Consider the following 15749-nt stretch of genomic DNA (forward strand, 5'->3'; position numbering starts at 1 on the left):
CTATGCCACTTCTCCATTCTATATACAAAATACCTATGGACACTCGTACCAGAGAGCTCCTCCTGCCAAAAGCTCACTATACTGATTAGACTACAGGTCCACTGAATACAAATAAAGCATGCAGTCAACTCGGGCAGATTCAAGATGATAAGTACAGGACCTTAATACAATTCTGTACACACCTTTAGGTATATTTTCTCTGCATGTGAGATTCAAAACACAAGTGTTGTAAATTGAAGTCTCCTTCCTTTATCTCTATCTGCTGTAAGTGAATCTCAGCTGAGATTATGATAAAGGTATATTAAAAAGGAAAAATAAGTCACTGGTTTCTTCTCTATTGGACAGAAATAGTGAATAATGTTTGAAAGATTAATTCATAACTACAGCTCCACTCAGTCCTATTCAGTTGTGTTCTGTTCGGTGCCTCTGTCAGAGAATCACAGGCTATAAAAATCAGTATATTTTAGTCATTTCTGAGGGCCAAGATAGAAAGGGCATTTTTCAGTTTGGAGGATTTAGTATTTTTTGGTATTTTATTATCATTGTATTAGCTTTTAGAGAACAGAAATCAAAGCTTTTATATATGTGTGTGTATACATATAAAAAGTCCACATTCCGTAAGAACATGAAGTTTCCCAAACAGATCTTTACTTTTTTCTACAGCTTTTTTTTTTTTCCCCTCACTAGCATCAAGCAGGATTTTAACTTTAAGGCTAATATAACAACTTTGATAGACCTATTCAAATAGATTTCAAGTCAGATAAAATTGAAGACCAAAGGAATCATAATGGTAATTTCACCTAGCTTCCAGCATGATTCCAGCCACAGTATTATCTACAACACTTCCTGCACTGAACCCAAAACTTCACTTCCTATCTTGATTTCAAGTGATGAGAAATCCATAGCTATTTATGTGATAAACCTAGATATCACCATGCAGCAGTCTAGGGAGATCATTTCATTTATCCAGATATTTTAATCTTTATTGGTGGAGCTCTGGCTGTAATAATTCACAAAAGATAATGACTGCAACTCAACTTTCACTTTCCAGTAATTAAAATCTAGTCCTCTATATTACAAGTTCTCTTCTATTCTGCTGATGTGAGAGTGGTTATTTTTAACTACAATAACTCATTATCAAGCAATCAGGGTGATCTACTTTGTTTGGCAAGGGATACATCAGCTTTCTTTGCTGGCTACTTGCCACTGTAATACTATTTCCAACATGCAGCTTTCACTTTCAGGAAGGCTGTAAGAGGAATAAAGCCTGCATCTCACATTTTACAGCTAGAAATCCTCAATCCAGATCTTATCTCTCTACTCCTGATGGTAGGGATGGGATGTGGACAGGGCTGGTTAATGTGAAAACTGAAGACCAGAGATTTTTCACCAAAGTAATGAGGATATCTCCGTATCTTCATATACGATTTATGGTTTTCTAATTGCTAATTAACAAGGCAAAGCCATAGGCATACACAGGCACTTGAATTTCAAGCCTTTACACTCAGAACAGCATTTACTGAAAAATTGTCTCAAGGTTGTTCCTTGGAATCTATCCAGAACTCTAGAAGAAACAACTAGCAACAGCTCACTCATTAAAAGAAGTTTTATGAGAGAAGCAAAAAAAGAAGCCACAATGCCACGCTAGTCTGAAATAACCCACAAGTGCCTTTGACATACTTGACAGGACTCATCTATTGAGAAATAATGTAGAGGATTTATGGGGTTCACATCTTCTGATGTCCACGTGTGTGTGTGTGGGGAAGAAGGGGGTGTTCTTGTCCATCGCATCAAAGACACTCTTTGTACAGGTACGAAAAGTTTGGAATAAATGTGACTTTCTGTACGTGTATAAATAAAGCTGTTTAGACGATGACACAAGTCCATAATTAATGTTCCTTATTATCATTTTCTTAGTGGTGTTTCCTAAAAACAGTTCTACTACCTTTCTTAAGCAATTAATGTATTTTCTTTGACACTTGTTAGTGAAAGATTTTCTTTGTACCATTTAACATGATCCTACTCCTTTTTAGTGCTGCAAGACAAAGAAAAACAAGTTACTTTCTAAGATAGCTGTTTCACACCAACTCAGTCACCTGAACTTCCTTAAGCTGTGACATAAGGATTACTCCTGCATAACAGCAGCGGGCTGGTGCTGTAAGGAGACTACCATTTCCCTGCAGAAGCCAGCAGAAGCAGCTGAACCGGTTTGTGAAGGTAAAAGGTATGATAATTAGCAAGGACATTGCCATCTGAATCTGAACACGATTCCTGCGGCTGGAAGTGGGTTTAAGCGTCATTAATCATTGCTATGCTTTCTTGTGTGAAGTTACCCAGGTCACAACTCTATCAGGAAACAGTTCTCCCCTCTGGGAAGTGCAGCCAAGGTGCTCCGTAAGCCTCAGCTGCAGTTACAGTTAAGGGCCAGAAACACAGGAAGTCTTCAGATGAGCTCTGATATTTTAAAATACAAGGAAGGGTGCAGTTACAGCACATGGTACAATCACCTATTTTTTGCTTGAACATTTTCTAGCTGTGACCGCACATGCATATTCTTCACTGAAAGCTAAAATATTTAACATGCAAGTGCAATTTTTGTTTAGCATGTAAGGAAAGAAACTTGTTTACTTCTGTCACGGCAAGACCATCTTAATATGGAGGCAATAAGCCTAATATTCAAATATGAGAAGTGTTTAAGTGTGTTTGCTTGGAAGATGACCATTTTGCTGGTTTGACACACCTGTCAGAATTAAAAAAATATATGAAATAAACTTCATAATATTCAGGTCCTTACATTCTTATTACCATATTGTCTGGGATAATAGTAGGGGAGGGTTTCATAAGCATGTCTGTCTTCTGCATCAAGACAATTTCCAGACACACATACAACAGATGTGTGAATCATACAACAGATGAGTCTTACCACAGTAATTTATTTCTTAAAAATCTAGTTTATTGCACTTGTCTCAAAGCACAAACAAAACAAAAAACCTAAATACAGAAATAAAAGTAAAAAACCCATCCTAATTTCATTAAAACTACCCTAAAAAGTAGTCTGATAGGAGCTCTTGACACCAATATTAATGACCATAGCAAGGTACAGTATTGTACAGTAAACAAACAACTAGCAAGCTCAAGCCATTACTAAGATGACTTTGAAAAATGTAATACAAAAGTGTCACTATTAAATAATGCCATTGTACTTGAGCATCTGGTGCTTGGCAGGGTGCAGAGCAGTACTATGTCCCTTCTCCAAAGTGACTGACTCAGGAGCTGCCACAAGATACTTTTAAGCTGAATTTCAGCTTCTTTGGGGTCCTCAAGGTACCAAGCTATGCTTGCATAAAACAGACTGGGTTACTTCACAAGCTGATTCCATTATAATCCACTGCCAGACAGGCTAAAAAAACCCTCTGGGGGAATCTCCATATACGGATGAGATAGCAATGAAGCAAACGTATCATCTGTAAAAGGGAAACAAATCTGTCCTCCCTGTAAGACTGAAAGATCAGACTGAGAACTGACAGCCAATATCACTAGTGCTACAAAAAAAGTGACATAACTTGGTTCTCTCTCCACCGATTCACATTCTCACCTTGTACCATGTTTGTTCCAAGTTTAGTGCAGTACACACATGAATTATTCTGAAAGAGAACAGAGGTTAAAAAGAAAACACATCCTTTTCCGTATGTATTAAGTCCTCAAAACAGAAACATCCCCACTTTTCAACGCCTGGCCTTTTCTGAAGCTGGCTCTTCTACAGTATTGGTTAGCAGCTGCTTAAAACATTCTGATGATTTATAAACTTAGAACAAACACAAAATAACTCCTCTGCCTACATACTGAATTCAAGTTCTCTCATCTATAGTTCTATTGCTTAAAAAAGATGAGGTATCTTTCAAAGAAGATTTAGAGTTTAAAGAAAAATAAACTGCATGATTAACTTAGGTTACTTCCCAGTTCATCACATACCTCTGCTGCAACATCTGTTACGTATAAGACACTTCAAAATTTAGCTAACATAGCTAAAAATCAGAATATTGTTAAGTATTTTCTCACAATATCATAATTTTTAACGGGATATATAGGTAATTCTATCAATTACTATTTTTCCTTTTAATACATCTAAGTTTGGTACTCAAAACAATTTGAGTCCAAATGTTAAAGCACTGGCTGGAGGCACAAATACAGCACAACAGGAATTATGAAAGCTGCCCTGTATATTCCTGCTTTGTAGTACAAACCCAACATGCAAGTTCTTCCTATTCCAAAGTGGGACTTACCCCCCAAAATCTGTCAGCATCCTGATGGCTGTATGAAATGGGCAGAAGTCCCCCTGATATTACGTGTAATCCAAACTCCTCCCAAAATTATGAACCAAATTTCTAGAAATGGAAGGTTAGTATAGCCTTGCAGATATTTATATGGAAATGGATCAAACTAAGTTCATTTCAACACCAATGCTGTGTAATCGTGATGTTCTGAGATCTTACTAAGAAATACTTTGCCATATTTTCTTCCATGCTGCAAGGGAAAATAATTCTAAATAGTCAGAGAGCGTTCCCATCAGTTTGGAGTTCCAAGTACAAGAAGAAATTGAGAAATGCTTAATGTTTCTGCTGTAGAGAAATATTTAATGCAACAGAATTCCTTCTCAAAATAAGTACACATGTATTAGTCTGCATGCTGTTGTGAAATAGTCACTTTCATTGCTAGTAAGATTAAGTTACGAGTTATATTTCCAAAGGAGCTTCTACAGTAGTACGGTATAACAATTGCAGTATGACACACCTAAAGAGTCTCCCAAGAGATAATGGAACAAACATCAGAACTCACAGCTTGGGGGCTATTTAACAAGTCAGTTTTTCAATACAAAAGTGCTAATATCACAGGTCCCATATGAGTGGCTTTTAGATCCAACATTCTGTACATACATTACAAAAATTCTGTCCTTCTGGGTTTTTTTCTCTGCTTCACAAGCTTGAGAGACTTCATATCACTTCCCATTCATCTTCAAAATCATCAGGGTGAAGCAGAACAGAAGTGTCATTATTTTTCGGCAAACTATGGGAATGGCTAAAGGTCTTAGTGAGGCGCTGGAGAAGGGATCCTGAAGTACTGATCGCCCACAGTTCATCTAGAGGGGTCACTGCAAAGCATAAATTATCCATCTTTTAATTAAGGTAGCAGGTTCCAACTATAAACATTAAATAAATAATATTTGGATCTATTTTCCTAATTATACCGAGAGAAGGTTTTTACTAATGTGATAAAAGCACCCTTGGTGAAACTCTCACAGTCAACAAAGCATTCAGAGCATCAGCTCTCCCTGCATATGGTCAGCCTGAGCACCATCAGGCAGGCAGAAGTCAAAGCAGGCATCACAATGTTTTGGACTGTCATGCAGAACCAACTTGCCTGTTAAACGTGAGACATTTCCAGGAATCTTCTTCCAGTAGTCTCCTGCTGGATTCTTGTCAGTAATGCCATATCGACGAGCTACATCTCCATTTGGACAGCGTGCCCAAACGGTCCTTGTACTTATAGCCAGCTGACAAGCCTGCAAACCTAAAGATAATTGGACATGAAGAAGGAATAATCACAGGCTTTTGTATATACTAAATACACTTTCAGGAACGTTTATTAAGAGAAGATGGCAGGACTATAACGGGTTTTATATATTCTTGTATTAATACTAGAGAAGAACTCTCCATTATAAAAGGCATAAAGAAATACCTAGTTTTCCAGGAGGCTTTCTAAGAAAGGATTGGCAAGAAGACAATTTAGGACTACTTATTTCCTTACATTGACTTTAGGGAAGTTGAACAGAGTAGCTGCTATTTGAATCTGAGCTTCTGGCCCTGTGTAAGCAGAATATCAGAAAGTAGGCCACTTGCAGCACATGAAGCACAGGTGTACAAAAAAGCTTTTCAATTGCAGACTTTGTACTCGCTGCATCTATTGACCATAAGGATATCACACTGTAGGTACATTTTGTTATGTGGCCACAGCCACAAGCAACAACCAATTAGATGATCTTCGTAAACATACTTTTGGAGCCTCTGCTGTATTTTACTGCCACATGGGGAATAATCCAACAGTTATAACTTTGGTTTGTCTAAAAATGGTTAACATTATAGACATTGTGGACTTTTTTCCCCGCCTCTTCAAAAGAAAGCAAGTACTCCACGACTAAGTGCCATGTATTTACGCAGTGAAAAATCTTGAAAAATCAGACAGCATCAATACACAGTTATTTAGAAAGAAACAACTAAAATTTAGTTTTATTTACAGGCAAGGCAAAAATGTAATTACCTAATCTAGAATGCATCCAGCACTCAGGATTAATAGAAAGATGTGCAAAATAGCATTAGGCTTTTGTTAGCCACATCTAGATAGGAACCCCATATTGTATCATGTTTAAATACAAAACTTCCCACAGCACAGTAGTCTCCTATTGCTTAGGAATACTGCTTTAGTTCTAACTGAAAGGGAACTGTACCATTTATTAATTCAGTGATAGCAGCCTGAAATAACACACAACAGAAATTCATCAAAAAAATCAGATTTCTCTTCAGTTAACTACTTAGTGTTTTTAAGTAAAACCACGGTCCTCTTTAAAAGATTACCCTTATCAAATACTTTACTATGTTTCTATAAATAAGTACACTTGATTGCTGAGAAAAATATTTTATTTAAGCATTGCTATCAATTTAAAAAGCAACGGGGTGGGGGGGAAAAACCAAAACAAACCCCCCCAAAAAAACAACCAAAAAAACCCCAACAAAAAACCCAACATTAAGAAAATGGCAGAAAGAACAAGGAACTGATGCATTAATTTTTACCTGGTACATGTTCCCAGTCAGTGCCTACAGGCATTTCATCTGTAATTCCAACTCGTACGTGGACATTCCATTTGCTATCAATTGCCCACAACATCTGATCATTTGGACTTGAATAAATGCTGACCAAGTTGATTCCTACTGGCTATAAAAATTAAGCACAGTATTTAAACTTTGTACTACTGTATCATTATACTATCGTATCACTTGTTCTTACAGAAGTACGTAAGAGAAGTAAAATATTTACCAGATACTAAAGACAGAAAGAACTTTAACTGACATTTTATTTGTCACTGTACAAAATTACCAATTTTCCAAAAAGTCAATGCCTTCCTAAATAGAAAAGGGACATGAATGAATGTCACTCAAAGTTACAAATAAAGATATTAATATTTAATATTCAGCATCCAAGTCTAATAATATTATTATTTGCTTAACCACTATTATTCCAGTCAGGTACAGTTTCAATTGCAAGTTGAAGAGGGAACTCTTCCACTGAAATGCACAAAGTGCAATGTTTTCCTCTCGCCTTCCTGAAAGTTTTCCTAACATAACTAAATCTGCACTTTATTTCTAAACATATACAAGCAGTACATTTGTTCAGTCTGAATGTCTCCTCTTTGCAATGAAAAGATGATCTGCCTTCTTCCCTGTACTCCATTCTACAGCAATACAACCATGGAACTCATTGCAGACCACTGCAGTACTGCAGCAGCCACACCTGCAGGAGAGGATCCACAACGCTATCTGTTAGCAAACGCAAGTTAAACACACTTTCCATTCTGCTCCCAGGCAAGTCCTTACTCTATCTGCTTCCATGCAGATTTGCCTTAACTACTGTTCAAAACCGGTGTTACTGACCCCAACATTTTACGGACATCAAAGATGGTGATTTCGTAGCAAAAGATAACAGCCAACAGGTTTAGTGAACGCAAATATCCTGCAAAACACGTACTTTAAATAAAACGCAGGTAAGAACAAGAATAAAGTTTTTTTCTCCACATCAGCCTAATAAAGGCACTGAATACGACAGTAAGATGCCCTGAAACACATCATCACCTCGCAAAGAAGCTCTGCATTTCTTGCTTTAGCCTCATAGGCATAAGCTGAATTTCCAGTGTGATAAATACAAGAGCAAGCAGCTCTTTGCATGTATAAGACTAGGAATACAGAAGCATAATCTGCATGTGTATATAAGCACACACCCGGTCGCAGATGGGCTTTCTGTGTACATAACAGTTACCTGCTTTCGTTTTGCTTTTAAAACTCTGGTGCTAACTTGTGTCTGACCCAGCTATAACCAAGTTTGACTGGCATCACCAAATCAATCCTGTCTATTCAGGTTGCAAAGCCTTTGACAGACTATCTTCTCATGTTTGTGCTCTCATTAGGTACTTGCCCTCCGTTGGAAGCTTTAGGCTGGTAGAGGCTTGATGTTTACCTCTGGTCACAGTAAATTCACAATGGCTGCAGTTTGAACACTTACAGTAAGACACTAATTGTCTTGAAGAGTGTTGGCTGCATAGAATATATAATTGCCTAGCTACTTCCGAATTAGTATTCTGCCATATTATAAATAAACTAAACTACTGTATCGCAAAAAAAAAACCAACCCCAACAAAACCAAATCCAAACCCAACCAACCAAAACCTAAACCAAAACAAAACCAAAACAAGCCCATACAATTCTCCCCTCTGAACTTGCTGCCTCTTCACTGGAAGTTATCCTCACTCCTGGCGCTGTTCCTGTTTCTCCCCTCGATTTTTACTTGCTTCTTTCTATGGCTACTTTGGCTCTGACTCCTTCCTACTTCACCCTGCTCACCTCCGCACACCACTGTCATGGGTGTGCCTCACTACTGTGCTGCTTCCAGCTTCATCACATCCCTCTCCGTATTTCTGCTCTTGTAGTCCCATGTTTTCAAGTAAGGGAGCTGTGCAATTAATAGCTTGTCCAGACTGAATTACTGCACATAACAGGAGATCTTTGCCTTCTTTCTTTCTTTTTTTTTTTAAATCAACTTATCTCTTTCTCCTTGCAATGTTCTTCTACCACAGTAACCTCTTCCTCAGATTTAGGACTTTCTGCCACTCTTCCCCCGTCTCCTTCACACCACGAATTGCCAGTGTGTCTCTCTATGCTCCCCCTCTGCAATACACTTCATGTTCCAACTGCAGTCCCTCACAAACTGTGCCAAACAGCTTGGTGTGACCCTTGTTACTGAACTACCAGGATTTGTGCACCTTGCTCTCCACTCTTCCACATCAGGATCCCATTCCTCTCTTCCTCTGTCATTTGTCTAGAAAAGAATTCCTTGAGAAAGAACTGGAGGAATATTTTCATCTAGAAAGACTTACTGAGCGCTTGCACCTAGTACCTAAGCCTGTGCATCACTACAGATTTACAGGTAGTGGAAGCTAAGAAAAGCAGACAAAACACCCCAAAGGGGTAGCATGAAAGGAGCTGCATGATGCTCAGCTAGATTGCTTCTGGTACCACTGCAGGTTCAAGTATAATCAAAGCAATGACATGCACCCTATTCTGCAGCACCAATCTGAGAATTCTGCAGCACGTATCTAAGAAACAAATGGAAATTATCAAGTTCAAAGTAACAGCTCTACAAGCTTGGCCAAAAATTGTTCTCATTCTTTGTTTTTTTAAGTGAGCTCCACTCCACTGCAGCTTTCTGCTGTGAAACAGACAGTAAAGGACACAACTGACAGGACATCTAGTGATATGATTATATACAGCAGCTTTTGGCACAAAACACTGACAAGACATTGGAAAACAAGTACAGGCAATTCTTAGAGCCTGTTGCAGAGGTTTTACCTCTGGTTTTGCCTCTGGGTTTTGTGTTGGTGTTTTTTGGGTTTTGGGTTGTTTTTTTTTTTTACCCAGAAAGCAGCCATCTACAACAAAAAGGTGTTCTCATGGCTACCACAGTAGGGTGGGTAACATTCATTTAAAATTTTCTTGACATAATGTACCATTTTTTGGAACAGTCATACTGACATCATCTCAGATATCCCTCATTTTCACTAAGTTTTAATTACCATAAGCATGCTTTAAGTATTTTATAATCTACATAACAAGAAACAGATCTCTACAGCCGCAGTTAAAGATGAAATAGAGTTCTCTCATAGCAGTAAAGAGAGATATCTGTGCAAATTTATAAACCTGCTGATAACATTTCAGAGACTCATAACCATTAAAATTAATAAATTATTTCAGCATAGTCTTTTCTCAGCTGGTTTAACTTCCAATAGCATTCATGAGATTTATATACCTTGACCGTGAAATATGTCATATTTGTAATTTACTGAAGAGTTTGGAATTTTAAAGAGTCTCTCACCCATCTCTCAGCCTTCCTCCTCAGATGCTGACACACCAAACTCTGTGTTTATACAGGTTTATCCACGATACTCATCACCGTGAGAGATTGACTTGTTATGAAGCATTAATGGATTCAGTGTTTTCTGATAAAAAATGGTGGAACATTGTTTTCCTTTTACTCGTGGTGCCAAAAATTTCTAAATTCAAAAAGCTCAGGACACTGACTGTTTTAGCCAAGAACAGAACACAGATCCTCCTGCCCTCTGGTCTTGTACCTCAGCTACAAAAACCCCAGTCGCTCTCTGTCTTTTGAGGATTTCCTTCTACAACAATGGGCTGCAACACATGTCAACTACATACTTTTCAACATTTAAAACCACATTCTAAGAGCTGTGAATACCTTTATTGTCTGCTACAAATAAAAACAATGAAAAATAGTTTGCTAGTACCCACGTGTCTGATGAGAAAACAGTGCTGATAAAATGAAGTAAACTTGAAGGAAGCACTTCACTGACAAATTGTTAAATGAAATCAAGAAATAGTATCTGTGCTAAACATATTTAAGTTGTCTATTAGCTTTATAATTCTGTGCAAGTAATTTCCTTTCTTTCTGTAAATCACGGAGAAATAAGCTTCAGTGTAAGAACTTCATTTAAACAATAGTATCAAACAAAACCCAAAGTAAAAACTAATGCCATTTCCCCCCGCCACCCCCGACCTACTACTCAAAAGTTTTGCCTTATTGTAACTACTTCAGTCATGGCCGAACCCAGAACACAATGGTTCAGCTTCCTTGTCAACACACACGCGCACACAAAAAAGGCATCAGAATATTTTCCACGTCACTTTTCAGGAGCAGAGTCCGTGTATCAGCAGACCTCCACCATCTGTGTTCTGCTGCAAATATCCAGGATGAGGAAGACTAAACATAACATTCTCAGTCTGTCCAAGCCCAATCCTTTTTATAACAGGCTGATGGCCACAAGCAGCACAAAAGCTGTCCTCACCTTCAAAAGACAAATCAGAAGCACCATCAGCTGGTCCAGGCCAGGCTGTAGGAAGGTCAGCTCAGAGCTACTTCTCAACACTGTTGAGCATTATCTGTATATCAGACTAATCTGACTATTTTCATGGCTAACAGACATCCAGACCCCATGAACTAGTATAACAAACAAAGAATGCAACGTAGAGAGACCCTCCCCCTAATATAGGCCTATTTGCATATTATTTTCTGTGCTCCATTTGAATGAAGGTTGTAAAGCACTCTCTGCATTAGACATCTCAAGAAAGCAGGAGCAACGTAAGAGCAATATTGACCAGAATGTTTTGCATTCAGACTTTTGAAGAGAACAGCTTGCTAAATTAAGTGCCCTTTTTCCTCTGCAGGGAAGATCAAGGCAACATACAAGAGCAGGAAAGATGAATCTGTGTTTAGTCTTCCCAGAAGCCACATGTTCTTCAGTAATGCTGCCGCTGAATTGTCAGAGAAAGACTCTTATTTATTGACTGAAAAACTGGAGCACTATTTTCCTCAGAAGCCTTAGAAAACAATATGACCCCTTCCCCCACTTTCTGCCTTGGTGAATAAACAGACAAGGGCCTTAGTTGGATATCTCCAGTCTATGGCTGGCACAATCAGGAAGAAAAGGCAAAGCCAAGGAGTCTATTCCTTGACCTCTCCTTTGTCAACTCAATTTTTTTTATTCCAAGGGGTTTTCTCGCAGAAACATGGGAAAGACTACAACATATAGCATCAAATCCTAGAAAGGTCATACCAAAGCCATGCGACTATTCAACATGATAAAGCTCAACAGAACCATAAAATACTTTCAAAATATTTAGTACAACTGTTCCTTACAAGCAATTAAGAAAAAATAACTAAAAATTTAATGCAATCCCTTTAAAGACCATACAAACTACAGGCCTACTCAGGTTTGCCCAGCTGTCTTCTGGTCACACTGTCTTATAACTAAGATTATAAACTGTAGTGTAGGAGATTCTAAACTGTCTGTAATTACTACTACAGGTATTTTTAATAACATACTGAAAAATTAAACTATTAGGACAAGAATGACTAAGTTTTTACAGAAATTTATGTTAAGTAAACACTACGTGCAACAACTTCTCATGAGACAGAACATAATTTGGTATGAGGTAATAAAAACCTTGTATAAGCAAGGCTCTGAGTAACCAAGGCATTTTTTTGTTTTGTTTTTTAAAAACACACCTTTAACGAGCATCAGTAAAACACCCTCTCACCGCAGGCTATGCCAGGTAAAGTGCACCTCTCTAGTTTTTGAAACTTAAATACCTTACCAAGGAAAGTAAAGCGTTTTTGTAAGGTAAAAACACCCATGCATTTTTAAGTTCAGCCTCAGCTCTGCTTTGCTCTGACAATTTTAAAGTTATTAAACTGTTGCTTTTTCTGCCATTTTGCTTTTTAATGTTTGTCCATTTAACACGTTTGTGATGAAAATGCCACACACCTTTGATAGTAACAGAAATTCCCATTTCATTACTGCACTGCTTTATGAACAAATGCATATAACCTTTATGTGTTACAATTCATTTACATAACGGGGGGGGAAGCACCTGTAAAAGAAAACCCTACAAACTCAGGGAGGGAGTAAAAAAAAAAAAGGAAAAAAAAAAATCAACAAATGTTGACCAATTCTGAAAAGTTACAATCTGTCAGGATGCAAAATACATCCTGTAAGCCACAGGAACACTGGAAATGCACTCAGGATACAACAATTACTACTCATCTGGTAGTACTCATCCAGTGCTAAAGCTCTGGACTTTACCTGTCCTAGTAAGGTGGTCCCTAAATACAAGGCTATGCAATGTGTTACACTACTGGATAAAAACAATAGTACTCCAGGCATCAGGGATCAGAAATGCAGTCACTACCTCCCAGACAAATGATCCATTTACTAGACTACAGTCTAGACCAGACTATTTGGCAGTTCTGCAGGAAGGGCCATCAGAGCAGGAGATACACCACAACCCAGCCCTCCAGCTCCCTGCAAAGGCAACTGATCGCTAGGCTGGTCTGCAAAGAGAGGTCGTCACCACGTCTGCTTACATCATCATCATAAAATAGGGAGACAGTAATACACAATGGGGAGGGGCCTCCAAGCTCCTAATTCAAGGTCAAAGGGTCTGATGTGCCCACCAGTTATCCCAGGGTGTCTCCTTACTCTGTGTGGACTTGTTGGCTCACTGAAGTTCTCTTTATTGGCCATCCAGTCTGAGCTTAGCACCCACCTTTGCTGTCCCAATTTACTTCACAAAAGCTAAGCTCCCAATTACAAACCTGTCAACTGGATCCAGCGCCCCACAGCTTTTAAAATCAAGCAAGTTGACTGAAGTTCAGTCAACACAAAAAAGAACAATAAAAACTGCTCTAACCAGAATTCAGAAAATGCAGATGTAGCTTTAGTGAAAGTGAAACAAAACAAAAACATCCCCCAAACTCTTAGTTTATACTAGCACAAGTAATTTTTGATGACTGTCTCTCAAAATCACTTTTCAAGGACTCCTATTTATTAAATACTTGAGGCTATCACTACTTGCAAGCACATGAACAATTCCACTGAAACCAAGGCACATGCTTGCTAAATCACAACATGTATTCTTTACCCATGAATTTTTACACTATTATGTTTTTAAGTAGAATAATTCTGAAAAACTCTCAAAACTCAACAATAATTGTAGCTATTTTATTTACCCAACTGAGTATTAAATATATTTCTTAATCTCTCTGAAAAATAATTAAATATATAATTCTGTGTTAGCTGACCAAAATATGGGCACGTTGGAAGAGCACAGATGTGAGGATGTTTCTAGTACTGAACAAATGAAAGTATGAAAATGGAAGGATCTCCTTCCAACAATTCTTGTTTTCAGTGTAAGCTAGTCTTGTCAAAAAGCAAATATACCACCTTGAGATCATATTTCAAAAGAATACGGAAGGATCGTCTACTCAGTTTTCTGGGTGTATCTCATTTTGTGCACTTTTTGTGATCTGAAGCTTCTGGTGCTGATAACAATTGCTATCTAATGTGACAGGCCACATGCACACTTTTCTGAACATGGCGATTAGCGATGCCTTAAAACAAACATCAGAAGGCTAAAACTCCAAAGCAGAAAAATACAGTGAAATATAGTGACAGCATTTTTCTTAACTAGCAACAAAAAGGAAGATAACAAGCACTGAACTGAGCAATGAAATCGGCGTAAGGCAACTTTAGTAAAAATGCTGGAATTGCATTTTTTCAGTATCTAAAGCACCTTTTATGTAACTTACGATTTCTTAAGAAAGGCATGCCTGTAAAGAATAGTACACATTTGAACTTAAACATTATGGCATTTTAAATCAGCTAAACAAAATACACTGCAGCAGGAGCTTTGATCTCCTATACTTATTTGCAACCCACCTCAATATAGGTACTCTGACTACGGCCAAACATAGTTTTTCTCTACATCATCTTGGAAAGTGCAGTCCTCCAGGAAAATCCTCTCCCTATTACTGTCTGCAGGAGGCCTCACATGAGTAAAGATATACAGAACAATAGACCAGCTAGTCTGGTCTACAGATAACCAGAAGGTTTAATGAGTGTATTACCTCTCCAACCTAAGCAGAATTGGACTAATAAAAGATACTTCCTCTGCATCTCGTCTTAGTACTCCAAAGTAGAACTCAGAAAGATATCTGTGCAACAGCTAGGTAATGCAAGCTAGTCTGTACTAGTAAAAACAATCAGACTTGAAAAGAACAGTCATGTGGCTTATGCATTAGAAAGAACAGAGTTTTCCATGGCAAGTACTTTCAAAAGTAGCATGGATGATTCTGAAGTAGAAGTTATGAAGCGTTTTGAACAGAAAAATCCCTCCCCCTCCAAATATCCAATCGTTGAAGATCATTTCAAACAAGCCCTTCCTACATTTCAGCTTTGATTTTGGCACCTACCAAAAAAGGTGTAATGGCAAAATCTGATCTTGAGTGCTCACCGCTTCCTCCTGTAAGTACCACTTAACACAAAACTGGCCTTAATATAGTAACTGAAACCTCACCGAAAAATGTAAAGGCAAGGCAGATGGGAGAGGAAGAAAGTCTCCAGATCTGCATTAAGTGTTCTGTAAGGTAAGCAAAACTTTATTTAAAAAGAGGAAAGGAAACAAAGATCATTACAACCATTTCTAACAAGTCACCACTCATCCGTAAGGCACAACCAACCTCCTTACACTGTACATAGATTAAGAGAAAGGAAGGTATTGAAATAAATGAAATCTAGCATGTATTGTTTTTGCAGAATTACAGAGAAAATTCCTAAATTTCAAATTATATTTTTAACTACAGTTTGCTTCATAGTTTTAACAATTTTTGACTGACAGTGAAAGTGTGAACAGCCTTGACTTTTTTTTGTGTGTGTGTGAGGAAAAAAAAAAAGCTCCTCCTAGATCAGTAAGAATTTTGACTATCTTCTCTTACCTACGATATCAAGCTTAAAATATAAAGAGGCAATTACTAGGTTGTTTATGGGAAGAGTAGTAAAGCAAATGTTTTTCTAA

The 15749-nt window shown here is 37.9% G+C and overlaps 1 protein-coding gene across 10 annotated transcripts in view; it reads right to left on the minus strand.

Annotated features, from left to right (window-relative positions):
- TECPR2 (tectonin beta-propeller repeat containing 2) overlaps positions 1 to 15749 on the minus strand; it is a 61894-nt gene that overhangs the window by 11226 nt on the left and 34919 nt on the right. For 4 of the 10 annotated variants that reach the window (XM_075151045.1, XM_075151042.1, XM_075151043.1 and 1 more), the window contains 3 exons: positions 6846 to 6987; positions 5419 to 5568; positions 1413 to 5149 (listed from right to left, as the gene is read on the minus strand). In XM_075151045.1, coding sequence (XP_075007146.1) covers positions 4992 to 5149; positions 5419 to 5568; positions 6846 to 6987 — 450 coding nt within the window. In that variant the 3' untranslated portion in view covers positions 1413 to 4991. Of the gene's footprint in view, positions 1 to 1412; positions 5150 to 5418; positions 5569 to 6845; positions 6988 to 10194; positions 11183 to 15749 lie in introns of those variants that run through there. The other 6 variants (XR_012673797.1, XR_012673796.1, XR_012673795.1 and 3 more) reach the window with 5 other exon arrangements.

Source organism: Calonectris borealis, chromosome 5, assembly GCF_964195595.1.
Source record: "Calonectris borealis chromosome 5, bCalBor7.hap1.2, whole genome shotgun sequence".
Lineage (NCBI taxonomy): Eukaryota > Metazoa > Chordata > Aves > Procellariiformes > Procellariidae > Calonectris > Calonectris borealis.